Below are 18,765 nucleotides of genomic sequence, written 5' to 3'. Positions count from 1 at the left end.
AAACTGGAGCTTAACATCTATAAACAGTATTTTCAGATCTGATATATATGATAGGAACCGCCTTCGTTTTAACAAATATTTTTTGCTACTCTCATTCTTGCTAATCTAGTACAACATAGGCTATGGGAGTCAGCAAGGCTGTGGTGCAATTTTACAGTGGCGAGCCTGCTGCTTCAGCTAAACCTTAAGCCTCTATTTTCATCCTGTTATGAAATATCAGGGGTAGCCAAAAAGTTTTATTTATTACCTCGAAGAGAATCGAGCTGTGACCATGTAATTGAGTATTGTGTTAGTCTTCTTTATATTGTCACGTAGAAGAAGGTGTAATTAGCTGAATGACGAACACTAACTTCACTTAACGAACGTTTATTCAGCACTTGCACATACAAGAGCGCGGAGGGAACTGCCTCCGGCCAGGACACATACAGTATATACGCAGTTACAGAACATTCCAGTACAATGAGTCTTGACATTTGTGAATACTTCTAGAATGTGCTCAAACCGAATATAGAAATTAAAATTGTGCAGTCCAGGTCCCTCCATGTAACAGCCTAATATCATAACCACTACACCACGGTGCTACTCAGCTTCTTCTGCGACATTGCTCCCTCCTTAAGAGAACAGCGTCTCGGTGTTACGTCGTCCTAGTCCTGGAACGAGTCATCGATCCTGCATCCTCCGACTCCCGATGACTGCTGCTCGCCCTGGCGGTGATCTTCTTAGAACTTCCATTGCCGCTACGCTCTTCGTCACCTTTCCTCTTGTTGCCTGTCGCTGGAGCTTCGAATATACCCTGGGTTGCAGGATCATTGTAGGACTTCATTCGAAGGACGTGGACCGCATCTCTGATCTTTCGTCGTCTTGTGTCGGGGTCGAAATCTTCAACTTCGTAAGAAACATCAGATAACTGTCTTACAATCTTATATGGTCCAAAGTAGCGGCTGAGGAGCTTCTCCGAGAAACCAACCTTGCGAACAGGAGTGAAGATCCAGACGATGTCACCAGGCTGGTAGACAACAGGGCGGTGGCTCGCGTCATACCTTCGGCGATCGTTTTGTTGAGCCTTCAGCATGCGGATTTGAGATAACTGCCGAGCTTCCTCAGCTCTGGTTAACACCTGGCCGATGTAGTAAACGTCCACATCATCAGGATGTAACGGAAACATAGCGTCCATCGTCGTAGAAGCCTCACGCCCATGCACCAGGAAAAATGGCGTAAATCCTGTGGTGTCTTCTTTGGCGGTGTTGTAGGCAAACGTCACGAAAGGCAGCACCTCATCCCAGTTACTCTGCTCAACACTGATGAATATTGATAGCATGTCGGCCAAGGTCTTATTAAGCCGTTCAGTAAGCCCGTCAGTTTGCGGATGGTAGGCAGTCGTCATGTGGTGAGTAATGCTGCACCGTTGTTTATCTCTGTCACTGTCACAAGATTCGATTGAAAAACTTTCCCTCGATCATCAGTTAACAACCTTTGGGCACCGTGTTTTAATACAATATATTCCATGCTGAATTTGGCTACCTCGGATGCTTCGACTGTTTTAACGGCTTTTGTAATGGCATAGCGTGTCAGATAATCAGTGCAAACAATAATCCATCTATTGCCACTAGCAGACGTTGGAAATAGTCCGAGGAGGTCAATCTCAACACGCTGGAAAGGCGTTTCGGCTGGTGGAATTGATATGAGTCGGCCAGGTGGTTTCTGAGGAACTGCTTTCTCCTCTGGCAATCTCGATAGTGCGACACATAGTGACGGACACTCCTAAATAAACCTGGCCAGAAAAATCTCTTGTGGATTCTACCGTATGTCTTAATAAATCCCAAATGTTCGGCCTCGGGTGTGTCATGGAATTTCTGTAGAACATCTAAGCGCATGTGTTTAGGAATCACTGGTAGCCACCTCTTTCCAAACGGATCAAATTTTTTCTTGCAAAGCAATCCATTAACTACCTTAAATTGTCCTTTCACATCCTCTGACCGATTTAAGGCAAGCATAATTTGAGATATCTTGGCGTTCTTCTTCTGCTCAGCAAAGAGATACTGGAGTGCAGCGAGACAGTCACTATCTTCATCAAAGTCTTGATGTTTTTGCACAGGGTTTCTTGAAAGACAGTCGGCATCTTGGTGTTTTCTTCCACTTTTGTACACTGTGGTAATGTCATACTACTGAAGACATAGTGCCCACCTGGCGAGTCGTCCTGTTGGATCCTTAAGACCTGTCAACCAACAAAGTGAATGATGGTCTGTAACAACTGTGAAAGGCCTTCCATAGAGATACTCTCGAAATTTGCACATGGCCCAGATCACAGCAAGACATTCTCTTTCTGTAGTTGAGTATTTTCTCTCGGCTTTTGTAAGTGTCGTAGAAGCACAGGCTTCTCTTTTCCATTCGAAATTTGCATCAGAACAGCACCGATCCCATACCCACTGGCTTCTGTGTGTAGTTCTGTAGGTACTCTCTCTTCATACAGGCCAAGTACAGGGTCAGTCGTCAGAGCTTTTCGCAGCACATCGAAAGAGTCTTGTTGAGCACCACCCCAGACAAATTTAGCATCAGCTGTTAACAACTTTTGAAGTGGCCTGGCTTTGATACAAAAGTCTTTGATAAAACGACAGTAATAAGAACATAATCCGAGGAAGCTTCTCACATCTCTAATACTTTTAGGAATAGGAAATTCCGTTATAGAGATCACCTTTTTTGGGTCTGGCCGCACATCTTCGTTTGACACAAGGTGTCCATGAATTTTGATTTCTTTTGCTCCATAAAGACACTTTCTTGGATTAAGTTTTTTAGTCCGCCTTGTTGGAGACACTTAAGAACGGCCCTCAATCTCTTTATATGTTCATCAAATGTCTCTGAGAACACTATAATGTCATCTGAATAACAAAGACACATCGTCCACTTCAGGTGACGTAGAAGATTACACATCATTCGTTCAAAAGTTGCTGGTGCGTTACACAAACAAAACGGCATTACCTTAAACTCATACAGGGCCTCTGGGGTGATGAATGCAGTTTTCTCACGATCAGCCTCATCTACTTTGATTTGCCAGTATCCCGAGTACATGCCCAGGGTTTAGAAAAACTTAGCCCGCTTCAGACAATCTAGTGCATCGTCAATTCGTAGAAGAGGGTAAACGTCATTTTTAGTTATCTTATTAAGCTTCCTGTAATCAACACAAAAGCGCCAACTGCCATTCTTCTTACTGACGAGGAGCACTGGGGACGACCATGGGCCCTGCGAAGGCTGAATGATGTCATTCTTCATCATTTTCTCTACCTCGTCGCAAATTATTCGACGTTCTGTTGCTGACACACGGTAAGCTCTCTGTCTTATTGGTTGGTGGTCTCCAATGCTAATCCGGTGCTTCACTGTCGATTTGTCTAATTTGCTCTTCACCTGTGGGCCGGCCGCGGTGGTCTAGCGGTTCTAGGCGCTCAGTCCGGAACCGCGCGACTGCTACGGTCGCAGGTTCGAATCCTGCCTTGGGCATGGATGTGTGTGATGTCCTTAGGTTAGTTAGGTTTAAGTAGTTCTAAGTCCTAGGGGACTGATGACCACAGATGTTAAGTCACATAGTGCTCAGAGCCATTTGAACCATTTTTCTTCACCTGTGGATTGAAGCGTCCAGAGACCTCTCGAAGAATGACAAGTAACTTCTTCTGTTGTTCCTTAGTGAGATCTGATGATATTCGAGCTAGAAGATCTTGTCTTGTAGTGGTAGCACTAATTTCGCCCACAGACTCGGGATGGGAGGTTTCTATGACACTCAGCTGTTCTGCAGTTAACGGCTCAGCGTTTGCTACGCACATGCGTCTTGGAAAGATCTGCGGTTCTCGGCGACAGTTAACTATCCACAATTCACCGAATCCGTTCTTAAACGAGACGACAGAGGCTGGGTTGACCAAGTTATTCTCCAGTGGTATGCTTCTCTTACATTCCACTACAAGATCCATGGGTTGATGCATGGCATAACAAATGACGGTTACCTTTCTAGCGCTGACCGCAGGAATGATCACTTCATCCAGCACACATAGTCCCCACACAGGCGGATGCACATCTTCCTGTTCACAGTATCTCATCTCGTCTAGCATAATCTTCGAGCGACCACAATCTATAATTGCCTGAGAAGCTTTCAAAAAGTCCCATCCGAGAATGACGTCATGACTACACTCTTGTAAGTCGATGAATTCTAAGGGCTGTGAATGGCCACTTACACTCACATGAATGGTACATCTTCCTATAGGTTTTACATATTTCCCGTTAGCCACCTTCAGCATAGATGTTTTGCTGTCGATGAATACGGTTTTCTGCAACTGTCGACAGTACTTCTCCAAAATGACTGAATGTGATGCTGCAGAGTCCACAAGAGCTTGGGCTGGTCGGCCATCCATGAGGATATCATTTTTGTAGTGATCGACGGCGAAGGATTTTTCTCTTCGGCGGCCTCACCTCCAAGGAAGGTTGCAGCGGCTAGGTGACCTGCTGGAGCTTCTAAACTGAGATGGAGACCTTGATCGGCGTGTTGGGGAGCGTCCCCTGCAGCGGCTAGCTTGCGACGATGGTGACATACATCGTCCTGCACTCATATCATCTTGTTCATCTTCGTCGTCTCGGAGTTGGCGTCGGCTAAGATTTGTTATTCTTTGTTTTTCTCATTCACACACACATACGCGCGCGCGCAAAAGACAAAGATAGTGACACAGTGACAGTTGGCAACATTATATATTGTAACGAAACACACGTATAACACACAGTGAATAGAGCAAGTGAAATTTTATTACAAATGTGAGTGAAAAAAACGCGGGAAATCAGCTATCTGCAATGTGGGAACCAAGTAAATACACTCCTGGAAATGGAAAAAAGAACACATTGACACCGGTGTGTCAGACCCACCATACTTGCTCCGGACACTGCGAGAGGGCTGTACAAGCAATGATCACACGCACGGCACAGCGGACACACCAGGAACCGCGGTATTGGCCGTCGAATGGCGCTAGCTGCGCAGCATTTGTGCACCGCCGCCGTCAGTGTCAGCCAGTTTGCCGTGGCATATGGAGCTCCATCGCAGTCTTTAACACTGATAGCATGCCGCGACAGCGTGGACGTGAACCGTATGTGCAGTTGACGGACTTTGAGCGAGGGCGTATAGTGGGCATGCGGGAGGCCGGGTGGACGTACCGCCGAATTGCTCAACACGTGGGGCGTGAGGTCTCCACAGTACATCGATGTTGTCGCCAGTGGTCGGCGGAAGGTGCACGTGCCCGTCGACCTGGGACCGGACCGCAGCGACGCACGGATGCACGCCAAGACCGTAGGATCCTACGCAGTGCCGTAGGGGACCGCACCGCCACTTCCCAGCAAATTAGGGACACTGTTGCTCCTGGGGTATCGGCGAGGACCATTTGCAACCGTCTCCATGAAGCTGGGCTACGGTCCCGCACACCGTTAGGCCGTCTTCCGCTCACGCCCCAACATCGTGCAGCCCGCCTCCAGTGGTGTCGCGACAGGCGTGAATGGAGGGACGAATGGAGACGTGTCGTCTTCAGCGATGAGAGTCGCTTCTGCCTTGGTGCCAATGATGGTCGTATGCGTGTTTGGCGCCGTGCAGGTGAGCGCCACAATCAGGACTGCATACGACCGAGGCACACAGGGCCAACACCCGGCATCATGGTGTGGGGAGCGATCTCCTACACTGGCCGTACACCACTGGTGATCGTCGAGGGGACACTGAATAGTGCACGGTACATCCAAACCGTCATCGAACCCATCGTTCTACCATTCCTAGACCGGCAAGGGAACTTGCTGTTCCAACAGGACAATGCACGTCCGCATGTATCCCGTGCCACCGAACGTGCTCTAGAAGGTGTAAGTCAACTACCCTGGCCAGCAAGATCTCCGGATCTGTCCCCCATTGAGCATGTTTGGGACTGGATGAAGCGTCGTCTCACGCGGTCTGCACGTCCAGCACGAACGCTGGTCCAACTGAGGTGCCAGGTGGAAATGGCATGGCAAGCCGTTCCACAGGACTACATCCAGCATCTCTACGATCGTCTCCATGGGAGAATAGCAGCCTGCATTGCTGCGAAAGGTGGATATACACTGTACTAGTGCCGACATTGTGCATGCTCTGTTGCCTGTGTCTATGTGCCTGTGGTTCTGTCAGTGTGATCATGTGATGTATCTGACCCCAGGAATGTGTCAATAAAGTTTCCCCTTCCTGGGACAATGAATTCACGGTGTTCTTATTTCAATTTCCAGGAGTGTACATCTCCAGGACTACACACATGGACTACCAACATTGGAAATCGTTAGTAACGCCAAATGATAATTAAACCTAATGAACCTTGTGCTGCAAAACTTGTCTCTAACCCGAAAAAAACAAGAGGATGATTTTATTATACACCGACGGAAAAAATCTCAGCACCAAGGAGGAGTTGTGTGATATTTCTATATCTAAAATATGATATCAATTGAAATTTCGCGCCAGTCGCATAAGAGTGGCGCAAATAGGTTTGCTTTAAAAACGTGCTGTAATGGTCGAGAGCGTTAGTTATCTATGAAACTGAACGTTAATGTTAGTCGGGAAAAGACGCCACTGCCAACACCTCACTGAGTTTGAACGAGGTCGTTTAACAGAGCTATGAGAAGCTGGATGTTCCTCTGCGATCTGCATAAAGACTTGGGAGGAATGTAGCCAATATATATGATTGCTGGCAGCGGTCGCTACGAGAATGTGCACCCACATGAAGACTGAGCTCTGGACAGCCATGTGGGATTATCAAAAAGATTGACCATTGTGTTCTGTGTATGGCTCTGGAGCATCATACTGCATATGCAGCAGCAATTTGAGCAGCAGCTGGCATCACAATGAGAACGAATTTCTCCAAATCGGTTACTTCAAGGACAGCTCCATGCCAGGCGCCCTGTAGCGTGCACTCCACTGGCCCAATACCACAGCCATCTGCGACTTCAGTGATGTCAAGCGAGAGCTCAGTGGAGGGCAGGGTGAAGGCCTGTTGTGTTTTCTGATGAAAAGATCAAAACGAAAATTTCTGTTCCGACACTGACAATGTTGAGTGTTTATGGAAAAAGTTCAAGGCAATCGTAAAATGCGTTTTAGACAGGTACGTGCCGAGTAAAACTGTGAGGGACGGGAAAAACCCACCGTGGTACAACAACAAAGTTAGGAAACTACTGCGAAAGCAAAGAGAGCTCCACTCCAAGTTTAAACGCAGCCAAAACCTCTCAGACAAACAGAAGCTAAACGATGTCAAAGTTAGCGTAAGGAGGGCTATGCGTGAAGCGTTCATTGAATTCGAAAGTAAAATTCTATGTACCGACTTGACAGAAAATCCAAGGAAGTTCTGATCTTACGTTAAATCAGTAAGTGGCTCGAAACAGCATATCCAGACACTACGGGATGATGATGGCATTGAAACAGAGGATGACACGCGTAAAGCTGAAATACTAAACACCTTTTTCCAAAGCTGTTTCACAGAGGAAGACCGCACTGCAGTTCCTTCTCTAAATCCTCGCACAAACGAAAAAATGGCTGACATCGAAATAAGTGTCCAAGGAATAGGAAAGCAACTGGAATCACTCAATAGAGGAAAGTCCACTGGACCTGACGGGATACCAATTCGATTCTACACAGAGTACGCGAAAGAACTTGCCCCCCTTCTAACAGCCGTGTACCGCAAGTCTCTAGAGGAACGGAGGGTTCCAAATGATTGGAAAAGAGCACAGATAGTCCCAGTCTTCAAGAAGGGTCGTCGAGCAGATGCGCAAAACTATAGACCTATATCTCTTACGTCGATCTGTTGTAGAATTTTAGAACATGTTTTTTGCTCGCGTATCATGTCATTTCTGGAAACCCAGAATCTACTATGTAGGAATCAACATGGATTCCGGAAACAGCGATCGTGTGAGACCCAACTCGCCTTATTTGTTCATGAGACCCAGAAAATATTAGATACAGGCTCCCAGGTAGATGCTATTTTTCTTGACTTCCGGAAGGCGTTCGATACAGTTCCGCACTGTCGCCTGATAAACAAAGTAAGAGCCTACGGAATATCAGACCAGCTGTGTGGCTGGATTGAAGAGTTTTTAGCAAACAGAACACAGCATGTTGTTATCAATGGAGAGACGTCTACAGACGTTAAAGTAACCTCTGGCGTGCCACAGGGGAGTGTTATGGGACCATTGCTTTTCACAATATATATAAATAACTTAGTAGATAGTGTCGGAAGTTCCATGCGGCTTTTCGCGGATGATGCTGTAGTATACAGAGAAGTTGCTGCATTAGAAAATTGTAGCGAAATACAGGAAGATCTGCAGCGGATAGGCACTTGGTGCAGGGAGTGGCAACTGACCCTTAACATAGACAAATGTAATGTATTGCGAATACATAGAAAGAAGGAGCCTTTATTGTATGATTATATGATAGCGGAACAAACACTGGTAGCAGTTACTTCTGTAAAATATCTGGGAGTATGCGTACGGAACGATTTGAAGTGGAATGATCATATAAAATTAATTGTTGGTAAGGCGGGTACCAGGTTGAGATTCATTGGGAGAGTGCTTAGAAAATGTAGTCCATCAACAAAGGAGGTGGCTTACAAAACACTCGTTCGACCTATACTTGAGTATTGCTCATCAGTGTGGGATCCGTACCAGGTCGGGTTGACGGAGGAGATAGAGAAGATCCAAAGAAGAGCGGCGTGTTTTGTCACCGGGTTATTTGGTAACCGTGATAGCGTTACGGAGATGTTTAATAAACTCAAGTGGCAGACTCTGCAAGAGAGGCGCTCTGCATCGCGGTGTAGCTTGCTCGCCAGGTTTCGAGAGGGTGCGTTTCTGGATGAGGTATCGAATATATTGCTTCCCCCTACTTATACCTCCCGAGGAGATCACGAATGTAAAATTAGAGAGATTAGAGCGCGCACGGAGGCTTTCAGACAGTCGTTCTTCCCGCGAACCATACGCGACTGGAACAGGAAAGGGAGGTAATGACAGTGGCACGTAAAGTGCCCTCCGCCACACACCGCTGGGTGGCTTGCGGAGTATCAATGTAGATGTAGATGTAGATGTAGATGTAGATATCTCGGTGCCAGTGATGGCCGTGTGTTTGCCTACGAGGAAGCCAGTTAAGTACCTACAACCAACCGGTCTACATGCTAGACACACTGGACCTACATCTGAGGTTATGGTCTGGGGTGCAATTCCGTACGACAGCAGGAACATTCTCGTGGCTATCCCACGCACTCTGACTGCAAATCTGTATGTGAACCTTGTGATTCGACATGTTGTGCTACCATTTATGAACAGCATTCCAGGGGGTGTTTTTCAACATGATATTTCTCATCCACATATTGCAGTTGTAAAGCAACATGCTCTGTAAATTGTTGATATATTGCCTTGGCCTGCTCGATAACCCAGTCTATCTCCAATCGAGCACATTGGGACATCATCAGACAACAACTCCAGCATTTTCCACAAACAACTCTGACCCTACCTCTACTGACCAACCAAGTGTAACAGGCACGGAACTCCATCCCACAAACGGACATCCGGCACCTGTACAGCATAATGCATGTACGTTTACATGATTCCAGTAAAATTCTAGTGGTTACAACGGTTATTAACGAATCAGCATTTCACATTTGCAATTGCTGATCTCGCACTTACGTTAACCTGTGGTCTTGCTATGTTACTCACTTACATGTGTAATCTAGACAAATGTATTCCCGAATTTCATTACCCTATACTGATTACTTTTTGTTGTTACGATTTTTTTCCTTCTGTATATATGAAGACTAACATGTATTACAGGCCACTGAACATGCTTCTCAAATAAAAGAGGCGAAACGTAATGGCAAAAAAACTGCCTTTTATTTAGTAGCAAAGACGGAATATACATCCATGAAATTTGAAGCTACTTAGGTGCGACGGAAGACTATCAGCTTTGTCTTGTTCAAAATGGCTCTGAGCGCTATGGGACTTAACTTCTGAGGTCATCAGTCCCCCATAACTTAGAACTACTTAAACCTAACTAACCTAAGGACATCACACACATCCATGCCGGAGGCAGGGTTCGAACCTGCGACCGTAGCGGTCGCGCGGTTCCAGACTGTAGCACCTAGAACCGCTAGGCCACCCTGGCCGACTTTGTCTTGTTCAAAATGTGCAATATGATGAAAACTGATCCATGACATATTTTCACTTTTTACACAAACGCCTCGATTGTTATACACTGGTCTTTGAACAACAGGATTTCCTTGTCTCTTATGATTCTCAGCTCTTGAGAGTGAGTGAGAGAGAGAGAGAGAGAGAGAAATTGGGGCATTTCGTTCTCTGCCATTTAGTGTGGGTTGGCAACACTGGAAGCTTCTGCACCACCTAAACACTGTTCCATTTAATGGTGCATAGTTGCCATACATTTCCGCCACTCCAGTATGCTTTGTGGTAGTGTTGTTCGCCTTAAAATGGAGAAAACGGATTCTTGCAAGATAGGTGTTCAGATAGATAATAAGCTGTCGTGGAAAGCCCACGTCCAGGATCTTGTTCAAAGACTTAATACTGCCATTTTTACTATTCGAACGGTATCAGAAGTGAATGATCGTTCGACACGAATATTAGTCTACTTTGCTTATTTTCATTCGCTATTGTCGTATGGTATTATATTTTGGGGTAACTCTTCTCATTCTAAAAGGATATTTTTGGCTCAGAAACGGGTGGTTCGGGCAATAAGTGGTGTTGGTTCACGAACCTTATGTTGACCTCTGTTCACGAGTCTGGGTATTTTGACATTGGCCTCTCAATACGTATATTCCTTATTGTCGTTTCTTGTTACCAATATTAGTTTATTCCCAAGAATAAGCAGCTTTCACTCGGTTAATACTCTGCAGAAATCAAACCTGCATTTGGATCGGACTTCCTTAGCTCTTGTGCAAAAGGTGTGCAGTATACTGCTGCATCCATTTTCATTAAGCTGCCACTCGAATTCAAAAATCTTAGCAGTAATCCACGCGCTTTCAAATCGAAACTGAAGAGTTTCCTCATGGGTCACTCCTTCTATTCTGTCGACTAGTTCCTTGAAAAATTAATCTGATTTTTATTGTATTGCTGATAGCGTTCACTTAAACTTATGGGCTGACTTTTTTAAGGTTCATGAACATTTATTTTTATCTGTTATTACGATTATGTTGTAATTTCATGTACTGACACGTTCCATGACCTTGGAGATTTGCTCCTCAATTTGGTCCTACGAAACTTGACAAGTAAATAAATAAATAAATATTCCACTTTATTCATATCCAGCGCTATTTTGTTCTGGCTCCTCTAATGACAAGCTATGATACTACGGCACGGGAATTCCCAGAACTTCGTATGACCACGGAGGGAAATGCCAACGGTGTAACTGTAATGATAGGATCCGACCAGTGGTATTCTGTTCAGTAGGAAAATAATTTTTCCAGTCAACATGAAGCAGACCCGCCCAGACAGCTAAGTGTGTGTTAAAGCACCAGCCTGGACGTGCAGTTTTCCACATCCCACTAGATTAATATTGGGCTACTAGCCAACTCCCACCTCCGTTACTCGGTTTGCAAACACTGGAAAAATTTTCGGTCATTTTATAATGAATGACACTACACGCACACAGCTGGAATATATGTATTCTGTCCCACCAGGGATGGCGGCAATGTAAAGACCTCACCCCTTAAATTAACCACGCCACTCCGTTACCAATCATGACCGGACCTGTGCCTATGTGAAGAAAAGTCACAAGAAAGAGAAGAAGATGAAGTCAGATTGGAAGCATGACAGCATTTAGTCTTCAGACAAATTCATTCGATTTTTCTTCATACTTACAGTGGATCAAATATGTGAGCCAAGCTGCTGTTGAGCGGATAGTAGAAAGCGATGGGTAGGTGCAAGAAAGGCACCTTTGTCATCACAAAAGTGCAGCGATCTTTCTCCTCCACTTTGGGGTTGCGCGTCTTCTCCAGGTAATCTCTGAACATAGTGTGTTCCACGTGCTGTTTCTCCCTCAGGTAAACCAAGTCATCTGTCAAACATTTAGAGGCAACAGTCAAATGGTTCAAATGGCTCTGAGCACTATGGGACTTAACTTCTGAGGTCATCAGTCCCCTAGAACTTAGAACTACTTAAACCTAACTAACCTAAGGACATCACACACATCCATGCCCGAGGCAGGATTCGAACCTGCGACCGTAGTGGTCGCACGGCTCCAGACTGAAGCGCCTAGAACCGCTCGGCCACACCGGCCGGCCAGGCAACAATCATCTAACGCATTTAGTAAGCTGGTGATGTACACTGAAACACATGCCGATTAAGTTATTGACTTATTCTGTTACAGATATAAAATAGGAGGGCTATTTAGAAAGTAAGGACCGATCAGTCGCGAAATCAAAACCAAAGTGAAAATCAAAACTGTTATTTGCAACAGTTAGCTATACCTTCCAGCTACTTCTCTACATAGTCGCCACTCCAATGTAGACATCTGTCGTTGCGTTGTACCAACTTTCCAATACAAAAGGGAACCTCCAGTGCTTTGTGACTGTTCTCTATGTTGGACTGCAACTCGCTGTCTTCATAGCCAACGGTTCATTTGGGTAAAGATGAAGACTCGGAGGGAGCCAAGACCGGGCTGTATGGTCGCTTACCAAACGCTTCCCATCGAAAACGCCACAGGAGCGTACTCACTGCCCCTGCAGTTTGTGGCCGAGAACTATCATAAAAAAGGAAATCCATGACAGGTACATTATGTGGAGTTGCATGAAATCAGGCGAAGTCGCTCGGTAGTCTTTCATACTTAACGGGAGACACTGTTTTCTAGACATCTTAACGTGATCACTGTGCGCTCAGAACAGAGTAGTGGCTTGACGCTATTATCTACAGTCATACTGGAGACACTGCCCAACACATCAGTGCAAAGCTTCATCAAATTTTTACTGTTGTTTCCATTTGGCGACAGATCGTTCCTTATTTTCCGAATAGCCCTCCTATAAATAAGATAAAATTTCACCAGACAAAATACCAGCCAACTCTCTTAAATGAGCACACTGGTCTCTTTGGAGCTCTGTAGATGGTGCAGAGATGGTACCAAAGGGTCATGTGATCCTCCACCGCTCACGCAAGTCATGGAAGTGAAGTGGTGTCTACTTGCCAGTGATTCGTATAGAATCAGCACAGTAAAATGGGATGACAAGTGAAAGACGGCAGTCAGTCTACCTTTCATGATATTTTGTAGTTTTATCAAGTTCTGCAATTATCTTTTCTCTGCTTGAATTTCAATAGCATTTTTACCATCCCAGGGAAGAGGGGGAGGGGGGGGTCCACAATGGAAACTGACTAGAGTGCTATTTTCATTTTTATTACGTCTGATATTCAGCATCCCATGAATCTTTAACCACCTTTCATAAACATGAATAATTGCTAGATTGTATGAATGAGGACGTAACTGATTGTGTGGTCGATTCAGGTGGACTTTTTTAGTTTGCCCTTGTATCGAGTGGTTATAATTAAAAGGTAGCTACTCAGGGAGGTCCAGTGTGGGCTGTAATTATCGTTTGCCAGCGAAACTTGATAGATGTGCTCATCCATTAATGCGGAACCAATTTACGCTGGGAAAAATTATGTCCAATTTTGGCCAGCAGGGGTGCAAATCTGGAGTTTTTCAGCATCTCGTCGATGTCTTTGATGCTCATATTGAACAAATTGTGTAAGTTGTGGTTAGCAATAAAATTAATATTACGCCTTTCTCACTTGTTTCACATCCCGTTCCTGATCCATTATATATGTACACTTTGTACAGTACATGGAAACATTCCTACATGTCTTTCTTGCATTCACATCTTCATATTTGCAACTCATGACCAAAATTTAAAAATTTTTCCAGCGTAATCTGTTACCCATTAACACACTAGAATAGCTGCCAAATTTCGCTGTCAAGTGCTGTCATACGATAATTACTCCCCCCCCCCCCCCCCAATGAACCAAGGACCTTGATGTTGGCGGGGAGGCTTACGTACCTCAGCGATACAGATAGCCGTACCATAGGTGCAACCACAACTGAGAGGCCAGACAAACGTGTAGTTCCTGAAGAGGGGCAGCAGCATTTTCAGTAGCTGCAGGGGCAACAAATGGTTCAAATGGCTCTGAGCATTATGGGACTTAACTGCCCAGATCATCAGTCCCCTAGAACTTAGAACTACTTAAACCTAACTAACCAAAGGACATCACACACATCCATGCCCGAGGCAGGATTCGAACCTGTGGCCGTAGCGGACGCGCGGTACCAGACTGTAGCGCCTAGAACCGCTCGGCCACCACGGCCGGCCAGGGGCAACAGTCTGGATGATTGGCTGATATGGCCTTGTAACACTAACCAAAACGGCGTTGCTCTGCTGGTACTGTGAACAGCTGAAAGCAAGGGGAAACTACAGCTGTAATTTTTCCCGAGTGCATGCAAGCTACTACAAACAGCATAGTGAAGGCATCATTGTAGCCAAGACGGACACGAAGCCCACGCCTACCACAGTAGTACAAGTTTATATGCCAACTAGCTCCGCAGATGATGAAGAGACTGAGAAAATCTATTATGCAATGAAAGAAATTATTCAGATAGTTAATGGAGATGAAATTTAATAGTCATGAGCGACTGGAATTCGATAGTAGGAAAAGGACGAGAAGGAAAAGTAGTAGGTGAATATGGATTGGGGTTAATGAATGAAAGAGGAAGCCACCTGGTGGAATTTTGCACAGAGCATAACTTAATCATAGCTAACACTTAGTTTAAGAATCATGAAAGATGGCTGTATACTTGGAAGAGGGCTGGAGACACTGGAAGGTTTCAGATAACTTATATCATGGTAAGACAGAGATTTAGGAACCAGGTCTTAACTTGTAAGACATTTCCAGGGGCAGATGCGAACTCTGATCACAATTTATTGGTTATGAACTGTTGTTTAAAACTGAAGAAACTGCAGAAAGGTAGGAACTTAAGGAGATGGTAACTGGATAAACTGAAAGAACCAGAGGTTGTGAGAGTTTCAGAGAGAGCATTAGGGAACAATTGACCAGAACAGGGGAAAGAAATACAGTAGAAGAAGAATGGGTAGCTTTGAGAGATGGAATAGTGATGGTAGCAGAGGCTCAAGTAGGTAAAATGACGAGGGCTAGTTGAAATCCTTGGGTAACAGATGAGATATTGATTTTAACTGATGAAAGGAGAAAATATAAAAATGCAGTAAATGAAGCAGGCTAAAAGGGATACAAACATCTCAAAAATGAGATCGACAGGAAGTGCAAAATGGCTAAGCGCGATGGCTGGAGGATAAATGTAAGGATGTAGAGGTATATATCAGTAGGGGTAAGATATATACTGCCAACAGGAAAAAAAGAGACCTTTGGAGAAAAGAGAACCATCTGTATGAATATCAAGAACGCAGATGGAAAACCAGTCCAAAGAAGGGAAAGCAGACAGGCAGAAGTAGTATATAGAGGTTCTATACAAGGGAGATGTACTTGAGGGCAATATTATGGAAATCGAAGAGGATGTAGATGAAAATGAAATGGGAGATATGATACTGCATGAAGAATTTGACAGACCACTGGAAGACCTCAGTCGCAACAAGGCCCCGGGAGCAGACAACATTCCATTGGGACTGATAGCTCTGGGAGAGCCAACCGTGACAAAATTCTTCTATCTGTTGAGCAAGATGCATGAGACAGGCGAAATACCCTCAGACTTCAAGAAGAATATAATAATTCCAATCCAAAGGAAGCAGGTGTTAAGCAAGTGTGAAAATTAGCGATCTATCAGCTTAATAAGTCATGGCTACAAAATACTAACACGAATTATTTACAGACGAATGGAAAAAGTGATAGAAGCCAACCTCGGAGAAGATCAGTTTTGATTCCGTGTAAATGTTGGAACACGCAAGGCAATACTGACCACAAAACTTATCTTATAAGATAGATTAAGGAAAGGCAAACCTATGTTTCCAGCATTTGTAGACTTAGAGAAAGCTTTTGACAATGTTAACTGGAATACTCTCTTTCAAATTCTGAAGGTGGTGAGGGTAAAATACAGGGAGCGAAATGCTATTTGCAATTTGTACACCAGACGGCAGTTTTAAGAGTCGAGGGGCATGAAAGGGAAGCAGTGGTTGAGAAAGGAGTGATACAGGGCTGGAGCCTATCCCCAATGTTATTCAATCTGTATACTGAGCACGCAGTGAAAGAAACAAAATAAAAATTTTGAATAGGAATTAAAATCCAAGGAAAAGAAATAAAAACTTTGAGGTTCGCCGATGACATTGTAATTCTGTCAGAGACAGCAAAGGACGTGGATGAACGCTTGAACGGAATGGACAGTGTCTTGAAAGGAGCATATAAGATGAACATCAACAAAAGCAAAACGAGGGTAATGGAATGTAGTTGAATTAAATCAGGTGTTGCTGAGGGAATTAGATTGGGAAACGAGACAAAGTAATAGATGAGTTTTGCTATTGGGGAGCAAAATAACTGATGGTCGAAGTAGGGAGGATATGACATGTAGACTGGCTACGGCAAGGAAAGCGTTTGTGAAGAAAAGGAATTTGTTGACATCGAGTACAGATTTAAGTGTCAGGAAGTATTTTCTGAAAGTATTTGTATGGAGTGTAGCTACGTAGGGAAGTGAAACATGGACGATAAATAGTTTCGACAAGAAGAGAATTGAAGATTTCGAAATGTGGTGCTACAGAAGAATGCTGAAGATTATATGGGTAGGTCGCGTAACTAATGAGGGGTTAGTGAATATAATTGGGGAGAAGAGGAATTTGTGGCACAGCTTGATTAGAAGAAGGGTCGGTTGGTAGGACGCGTTTTGAGGCATCAAGGGATCACATATTTAGTATTGGAGAGAAGAGTGCAGGTTAAAAGTCGCAGAGGGAGACTTAGGGACGAATACACTGAGCAGATTCAGAAGGATGTAGGTTGCAGTGGTTACTCAGAGATAAAGAGGTTTGCACAGGATAGAGTTGCATGGAGAGCTGGACTGAAGAGCACAACAACAACAACACAATAATTAGAGCCCACACTACAACTCCGTGAGTAGCTGAACTTTAATTATACCCATCCCGCTGCAGGGGCTTGGGAGGCCACTGAATTTGATTTTCGAAGCTGGCTTGAAGCACGGCTCAGGCAGGGCATTAATCTGCCCAGTCTTTCTTAAGGGTGTGGACTCCTGAATGATTCCTTCAAACACACGCGCAAGACAAGCGTTTGTTCGAATTTTAGACGATGAACCGATGGAAAATTTTGAGCAAAACGAACAGTCGTTGTTTCTTCTACCTTCTGTTTGGTGAAGACGTCTGGCGCCACTGAAATATTCGGTTTGTCGATTGGTCGGTCAGTTCGCCCCAGCAAAGTATTTTCGCTCTCTGTGCACGGAGGAGAGGCAGCATTTTGTGCAGAATTAATTAGTCACTGAGCAGTAGCGGTGCCGGTATGTTGTGAGTATGATCTGCGCTTCTGTGTGCACTTGGAAGGTGATTTTGAATGGGGGTCAGCTCAGTCTTTCGTGTTAAGAATTTTCTGTAGTTTTTAGTCATTTGTCAGCAACATTATGGGGTTTTCGCAAGTGATAATTTTGCTATTATTTAATTAGTTTCAGAAGGGGCCGCACTTGTCTTACATTCGGTCACGATCACTTCTTGCATCTGGATGCCGATTAATACGATATTGCAGTGCCTGAGTTGTCAAGGAGAATGATGCAATGTTCCTTCCGACATGCATGCTCCCGAAGGAACAGGTACTGCTTCGACTACAGCAGTTATGAAATATATATGCAGTTGCGACGATGAACAACCATCAGTTGTGCAAGGGGAATGACGACAATGAAATTTGTGCCGGGCCGGAATTTCCGCTTGTTGTGAGCGGCCGCCTTAATTTTATCCGTTCACGCTCCTAGGACCGTCTCAGACTTCCGTATGTCTACGGCCCCGTCACTCGAACGTGAGTTGGATTCCCGCTACTGCAAGATGGTCACCAATGTCCGTTTCTTCAGACATTGTTAAAAACACGTATTACAACCCTCAACGGAAAAAATGGCAGTCATAATACTAACGACAAGTACGTTTGTCTCGTTGAAACGATGAGGTGGGAATCCAACCAAAGTTGTGAGCGATGTGGTCGTAGGCAGTATGTCATACTGAAGTTTGGTTCGGTCCTGGAAGTGTGCTCGCACAGCCAAAATTGTTAAGGTGACTGCTCGCGACAATCGTTACGCCCGGGTTCTAATGCATGTCTAGAATAAATATTCATATCTCATCAGTAGGTAATATCTTCGTACCTAATGCAGCTAACGTCAGATAGATTCCACAACTGCGAGTAAATGTCATACATTCTGTGAATGTTTGAATCTTTGTGTGTGAGCACTTGATCATTCATTTTGCGCTCCTTAATCAACCTAATTCTCAAACAATGATGATCGGTGTAATGCCAAACAGATTAAACTCACGGTATCATAGTATTAGGATTTTATATGTGTTAAATGTTTTCTGATGTTCAGGACAACAACCATTTTGCGAATAAATGTACATTTGCTATCAATTTAGTTCGTTGAACTTTTCTCCAGTGTGTATACAAGCACGCCACCCCACCTCCTGTGGTTTCTAAACTAAAGCACCCTTTAAGAGAAAGATACTAGAAGGAATTGAGTAAAGTTCAACCTCTGATCGATCCGTCTGAGAT

The 18,765-nt window shown here is 44.6% G+C and overlaps 1 protein-coding gene across 1 annotated transcript in view; it reads right to left on the bottom strand.

Annotated features, from left to right (window-relative positions):
• Positions 1-18,765, bottom strand: part of LOC126412450 (ionotropic receptor 93a) — a 200,096-nt gene that overhangs the window by 28,539 nt on the left and 152,792 nt on the right. The window contains exon 8 of the mRNA XM_050082056.1: positions 11,875-12,070. Coding sequence (XP_049938013.1) covers positions 11,875-12,070 — 196 coding nt within the window. The remainder of the gene's footprint in view (positions 1-11,874; positions 12,071-18,765) is intronic.

The sequence above is a fragment of the Schistocerca serialis genome, chromosome 7 (genome assembly GCF_023864345.2).
Source record: "Schistocerca serialis cubense isolate TAMUIC-IGC-003099 chromosome 7, iqSchSeri2.2, whole genome shotgun sequence".
Classification (NCBI taxonomy): Eukaryota; Metazoa; Arthropoda; class Insecta; order Orthoptera; family Acrididae; genus Schistocerca; species Schistocerca serialis.
This window is presented reverse-complemented; position numbering and strand designations above follow the sequence as displayed.